This window comes from Lipotes vexillifer, unplaced genomic scaffold (genome assembly GCF_000442215.2).
Source record: "Lipotes vexillifer unplaced genomic scaffold, Lipotes_vexillifer_v1.1 scaffold253, whole genome shotgun sequence".
Taxonomy (NCBI): Eukaryota; Metazoa; Chordata; class Mammalia; order Artiodactyla; family Lipotidae; genus Lipotes; species Lipotes vexillifer.
The window spans coordinates 2395157-2402395 of record NW_006780322.1 but is presented as its reverse complement, the minus strand read 5'-3'; the positions used below and the strand labels follow the sequence as shown (position 1 = coordinate 2402395).

The following is a 7239-nucleotide window of genomic DNA, read 5'->3' as shown; positions in this document are numbered from 1 at the left end:
TTCCTGCTGGCTTGCCTTCCCTTGGGATGGTTTATCTTTTTCAGAGCACATAGTCTACACTTCTCCTATACTTCTTCCCCCTCATCCCCCACCCCTTTCCAAAAGGATAAAAAACTAAAAACCACCCAAATGAAACACTGGTCTTTAATTTCAGGTCTAAACCTCTCCAGGTTTAGAACCTATATTCAGAAAAAACCTTAAGTGGGAGATGAGCAAGCTAGATATGGTGCTTCCTCAACATTGGTTCTTCAATTCTCTGACCTTTTCCTTCTTTAAGACAGGGCACCTATGAAGGTGAAAAGTGTGATATTAACAGTATTCTCTAATATCACCTGGAGTTACGTAAAATTAAATTGTGCTCCTTTTAACATCATTAAACATGCTGATATAGTTGTGTGTCAAATTCCTGGTCACTATACTGATGATAATAACATGTTCTTGAGCAGATGGATTTGTGGCAGCTGTTTTGGTTTTTTTGTTGTTGTTCTTTAAGAAAATATCAACAAAATTTTTTTGAGATTATTCAGGACTCTTCTAGTCATATGTGATAAACCTAACTCAGACTAGTTTTTTAAAGTAAGGAAATTTATTAGCTCATTTAACTGGGAAGCTTAAGGAGTGTTTCTAGTTTCAGGAACAGCTGAATTAGATGCTCAAACAAAAATCAGTGTCAGAAATATTTTCGTTTCTTGGCTGTTCTCTTCTGCTTTAGCCTCATGAGGAAGGCACACCTTTCTCCACAAAGCACGGTGACCCCCTTAGTTCCAGACTTAAGTGATATGTATAGCTAGCAATTCCAGGAGTTAAAAAATAAATAAAAAACTTCTTTCCTCATAAATTCTGCAGAAGTCCTTGGTTTGACTCTTTTGGTTCACTGTGGGTTAGTTGTCCATCTCTAAACCAGTTATAATGGTTGCAGGAATAGGGTACTGTACCTTGGTTGGTGTCATGTGTTGAGTGTGATATAAGTCCTACCTTAATTGTATAGACTAATAATAGAGTTGCTTACCTGTATAGATGTGTGCACACAAACATTGGTTATCACGTGGAGATAATTTGTTACTTGAATTGGATAGGCCTTACTGCCACTGTAAGTGGAAAATCTCTCCTGTCACAAATTTTCCCACAGATACCCAGTGGGATGTCTCATTTTTATGAAGGTAAGGGATTTAGGTGGGAGTTAGTTAGTTGCTGTAGGTAGGCATTAATGCTAGTAAGAGGATTCTAGCTACATGCACTGCCATTAATTTACTACATCACATGGCATTTATGCCTATGTAAAGACTTGTGTAGATAAGCCTTTTTTTTTTTAATGCACACAGGACCCTGATTTTTTTTATATGTATATTTATTTTTGGCTGCGTTGGGTCTTTGTTGCGTGTGGGCTTTGTTGCGTGTGGGCGAGCGGGGGCTGCTCTTCGTGGTGGTGCGTGGGCTTCTCATTGTGCTGGCTTCTTTTGCTGCGGAGCACGGGCTCTATGCATGTGGGCTTCAGTAGTTGTGGCTCATGGGCTCTAGAGCGCAGGCTCAGTAGTTGTGGCCCATGGGCTCTAGAGCACAGGCTCAGTAGTTGTGGCACACGAGCTTAGTTGCTCCACGGCATATGGGATCTTCCTGGACCATGACTCGAACCCATGTCTCCTGCATTAGCAGGCGGATTCTTAACCGCTGGCAGGGAAGTCTCCAGGATGCTGATTTTAAAGCATGTGCTTTCCATGCCTGCTACTTCATTACTTGTTTTACATTTTTATCTTTTTCAGGTTATGTGCTCTTGAATAGTTTCTTTATGGCTTTCTCTCTATTGCAAAAAAAATTTAACAAATATGTTAGATTTGATTAGGTGCTTTGGATCTTTCCATGGCAAAATATATGCTACTTCATTTTTTTTTTTTTTTTAAGCTGCGTTGTGTTTCTAAACCTTAATCTGTTTAGTCATTCCTCTGCTGATGTATATTTAGGTTCTTATTCCTTTTCTTAAGGCTGATTATCTCTTCTCTCTCTTTGTCTTGGACCTTTCTGGATTATGACATAAGAGTAGTTGGTTAACTTGAGAAAAGATACAGTGCATTAAAGTTTTAGTATTAAAAATAATAAATAATAAGAGCTGTATGCTTATTGTGTGCTGGGCATTCTTCTAAGTGCTTTACACAGTGTCTTTAATCTTCAAAGCAACCCTATGAGATATATGTATAATGGTTATTTGTGATTTTACCAGTGGGGAAACTGAGAGGCAACTTCCCTACTATAACACAGCAAATAATTGGCACAACTAATCTGTCTAACTCATGGATCTTCGCTCCTTTTTTTCTCTCAACATTTTATTTTGAAAAGTTTCTAAGCTGCAAAAAAGTTGAAGGGATAATAAACATTCATAGAGTCTTTGTCTTTATTAATCAATTATTAACATTTGACATATCTATTATATCTTTATATGCACATTTTTAATATTATAGTTTTTGAAAACTACTTGAAAATAAGTTACACATTATGACACTTTACTCCTTAATTCAACATCTGTCTCTTAAGAATAAGGAAATTTTTCTACAGTGGTTATCTGTTATAACCACAGTATAACACAATGATTAACAGTGATTTCGTAATGCCTTCCAGTACATAGGCCAAGTTCAAATTTTCCCATTTGTTTCCAAAATGCCTTTATAACTATCTTTGCCTACCCCGCCCCTACACTTTTTTTTTAGCATTAGTTTTTTTTTTATTGGAGTATAGTTGCTTTACAATATTGTGTTAGTTTCTACTGTACAGCAAAGTGAATCAGCTGTATGTATACACATATCCCCTCTTTTTTGGATTTCCTTCTCATTTAGGTGACCACAGAGCATTGAGTAGAGTTCCCTGTGCTATACAGTAGGTTCTCACTAGTTATCTGTTTTATACATGGTATCAATAGTGTATGTATGTCAATCCCAATATCCTTTTGAGGAGGATATTTTCACCATGGTTGACTTGTGAAATGTCCACACAAGTTGTCTTGTAGAGTATTCCACATACTGCACCTTTCTGGTTTTTTTCCTCTTCATTAAATTCAGGTTGAACATTTTTGTCACAAAAACTTTATAGGTGATTTGTATACTTACTGCATCACATTGGGATACAGATAATGTCATTTACTTAGGTCCTTGTTCTTAGCCATTATGTTTATATTGCTTATGTTATCATGCTTCTGAAACACATTAAAAAAAACTAGTTAGTACCAAACATAAAATAGATAACTAGTGGGAAGCAGCCGCATAGCACAGGGAGATCAGCTCAGTGCTTTGTGACCACCTAGAGGGGTGGGATAGGGAGGGTAGGAGGGAGGGAGACTCAAGAGGGAAGAGATATGAGGATATATGTATATGTATAACTGATGGACTTAGTTATAAAGCAGAAACTAACACACTGTTGTAAAGCAATTACACTCCAATAAAGATGTTTAAAAAACCCACAAAAACTAGTTAGACAATATACAGGCAGTCCAAACTCTATTTGCAGAATAGTATGTATGCTTTATCTTTCTGCTCTGGGCAGCAGAGACAAGAATATGTATTCTTGCAGTTAACCTAGATCTGAAACATCATTTCACATCTGAAACATTGTTACCCACTCTTGAACTGGAAAGATCTGGAAATTTAATAACTTCTGTGTGTCGACAACCAGCGGTATTTCCAGCATTGTACATAAGAGAAAGCTAAGTCTTACTCATAGTAAGTAACTGGCTTTCAGATACATGGCCATTAAGTGGCAGTACCTACACTTATACACCCAGCTGTGTTTGATTCCAAAGGTCTTGCTTTAGTTTTTTTTTTTTTTCTTTTGGCCGCACCACATGGCTTGTGGGATCTCAGTTCCCCGAACAGGGATTGAACCCAGGCCCCAGCAGTGAAAGTGCCAAATCTTAACCAGGAGACCACCAGGGAACTCCCAAAGGTCTTGCTTTTAAACACAGTAACATGAGACCGGAAATGTATCTTCTTACACGATACAGAGTAACAAAAGTTTTTAAAAATGTAGTAGTAGATGAAACAAAATTGTTCATGTTTTAACAATTGTTGATGCTGGGTGATAGATACATTGGATTGAAGTTAAGTTTTTTTGCCTTCATAGTTTGTCGCATTGTAGTTATAAGATGCATCATGTCTGCTCTTAAAGCAGGAAGAAGTGGGCAGAAGCTTTCTCAGAAGTCTGCCAGTGGTTTTGTACCTATGTCTGTCTCATTGGTTTGAACCTATCACTGGCTATCTTCTAAGGAGGCTGGGAAAGCAAATATTTAGCTTTTTTAAGCCTTTGTTGTGGAGGCAGGCATGGAAAAAGAGAGTTGAGAATTGCTTTTGAGTTAACCTGCTAAAGATGTCTGAGACAAATATCAACAAATAAAAACCACTTTACTTTTGGTAAGGTTTTGGCCTCACTTTATTTTCCTGCCAGGTGACTTGTTGAGTCTGCTGCCTTCATTTCCTTACCTGGCTCTCCTCTTGGTTACTGAAATTGTATTTTTGAACATCAGTGATTCAATAATTGAATCACCATTTCCAGTTAACTTTTAAGAGTCCAGAAAATCTAGAAAAGATGAGGATAAAGATGTCTTTTTTTTAGGCTTCTATGATGTTACTGTTCCTCCTACTTTTTCTTTCTGTAATTAACCCTTAATCTCTTTCATTGGTGTATCTTTGTCTGCTTTACTCTTGTGTCAGTGTGCATAAGATTCTGTCCTCAGCCTCTTTTTTCCCCACAAACTCTATTCTCTGTTTATCTCACTCATTCTTAGTAGTATAGCTGATGCCTGATTTCTGAATATCCCAGCCCTCATCTTTTTCTCTAATCCAGATATTTATTTCCAGTTGTTCTGAAAACATTCCTATGTTCCCTTCATTTCAGAAATGTTTATTGTTCCCTGTAGCCTTTTACTTATGTGCAGGCTCCTTAACCTGATTTCAAGGACGTTCATAGTTTGTCTCTGAGCTGCCTTTCCAGGTTTTCCCCCTCATAATTGCTTTTCATGACTTCCATGCTGCAGCCATACCGGTTCCTGGAATAGAACACATGTTTTGCCTCCAGTGCTTCTTTTATGTATCACCACTGTATGAAACCTAACCTGATCCATGCCTATTAACAGACCTTTCGCCACATGGCTTGTGGGATCTTAGTTCCCCTGAAAAGCAGCCTTTTTCTTTGAATTCTCCCCTGAATCCTCCCACTAGATCCTCTCTTGAGCACTTGGTACAGTGTAAGGGGCACTATTCATGTCTTATTCTGTAGAGTGGTGTCCCCTGGAGTTCTGCAAAGTGGGTGAACTGTCTTTAACCCCTACCTAAGCTTGTGTTTTATACCTCTTCTATACATCTCAACACTTCTATATGTACTGCTTGTTTTACCTAAATAAACGTCGAGGCCTTTGAAGTATAGGGAATGTGTTTCTTTTCCCTGAATTGCCTAATACCTTATTTATTGAATTAGACACTCAAAATATTTTACTTTGAAGAAAATATTCATATTTTAATATACTAATAAATCACTGTGTTAACTTTGTTTTTTATCTTTTTTAAATCTTTTTAAAAATATTTTTTAAATTTTTTAAATTTTTAAAAAAATTTTTTGTTTTTAAAATTTTTAAAATTTTTATTTATTTATTTGCGCCACATGGCTTGTGGGATCTTAGTTCCCCAGTGAGGGACTGAACCCGTGCCCTTAGCAGGGAAGCACGGAGTCCTAACCACTGGTCCACCAGGGAATTCCCTTAACTTTGGTTTTGAACAGTCCTCTTGATATATTGCAGGGAAAGATTGAGCCTTATAATCTTATTTTAACTGTTCATTAATATTGTTTATTCTCAAAATAGGTATCCCGATTGGAATCCTGAGATCCTCCCATCAAGAAGGTAGTTATTTTTTTAATAGTAGTATTATTGAAATTTGATTTTCTTTTAAAAGTAAACAAGTACTTTTTTTTTTAAAGGTACTGTTTTGAATAGAGTCCTGTTTTGACCATTTTTACTTTTAAACAATAGGCAAATGGAACCAGCTCAATGAATCTTTCTTTAGTTACCCCAGTTTAAGTGTGATAGCTCCCATCTGTGAACTTTTTTTTTTTTTTAAGTCTGTTCTGAAAATACTTTGTACTTTTATTATTATTTTATGTTTGTGGGATCTTAGATTTGAAGGCTGGGAATGGGGTTCCCGGTTCAATGTGTAGGTACACAAGTAAACAGTCAAAGAAATATTTGTGGATGGCATAATGTTTCAGGAAAAATTGTTGAAAAACATTTGTTTATGTAAGTCATTTCCTAAATTCTTCATGTAATGTAATACTTTCAAAACATAATTGGATATAATAGTGGTATAGGAAAAACGCAAGAAATGGATGATAATATTCTTTTGTAAATTAACAAAACAGAGGAATCTAAGCAATGAGAGAGGTGATCATCTGCTCTGATTGTTTCTTACTCATCTACAAGGTTGAATTGCATCATGTCAAACAGGTTTTGCTTTACGTAAATACGTGGTATCAGAATTTGGCATTGTTAATAGTCTGTTTTTAAGAAGATAAATCTGTCATTTAGTATAGATTTAAATTTATGTTAAATTGATGAATCTTGTGGTTTTTTCCTGCACTTTGTAGAAATGAAGGCAATAGAAAAGAAAACGAAACTCCAAGAAGACGATCTCATTCTCCCAGTCCTAGACGGTCTAGGAGATCAAGCTCAAGTCACAGGTTCCGTCGATCCCGAAGCCCAATACGTTATATGTACAGACCAAGAAGTCGAAGTCCAAGAATTTGCCATCGTTTTGTTCCTAGATACAGATCCAGATCCCGTTCACCGTATCGAATGAGAAATCCATTTAGAGCTAGTCCAAAATGCTATCGATCAGTTAGCCCTGAAAGGACATCAAGGAGATCAGTGAGATCATCAGGTACACTTATTGTGAATAATAAGTACTTATTTTGACTAAATTTTTTTAGCTTTTTTGTTTGTTTGAATTTTTAATTTCTATTAAGCTTGAAATGGTGACTCATATACTACTGTCAAGATTTTTTTAAATGTTGACATTTTGAGGTATTTGACTCAGCTCTTTTTAAAACTTTCAAGATTTTTAAGAAATGGAATGTTCTACTTTATTAAATTCTAGAAATCCTATATGAAATCCAACCCACATCCCAACCTATTTCATTCTTCTTCCCTTTATTATGTATCAGAAGAAGTGTGGGAGACTGTATCTATCCACCCAACATCAAACTTAAAAA

General features: G+C 36.2%; 1 protein-coding gene across 1 annotated transcript in view; it reads left to right on the top strand.

The window, feature by feature from the left end:
* Nucleotides 1-7239, top strand: part of ZNF638 (zinc finger protein 638) — an 84522-nt gene that overhangs the window by 17843 nt on the left and 59440 nt on the right. Inside the window, exons 4-5 of the mRNA XM_007453393.1 lie at nt 5837-5875; nt 6616-6908. Coding sequence (XP_007453455.1) covers nt 5837-5875; nt 6616-6908 — 332 coding nt within the window. The remainder of the gene's footprint in view (nt 1-5836; nt 5876-6615; nt 6909-7239) is intronic.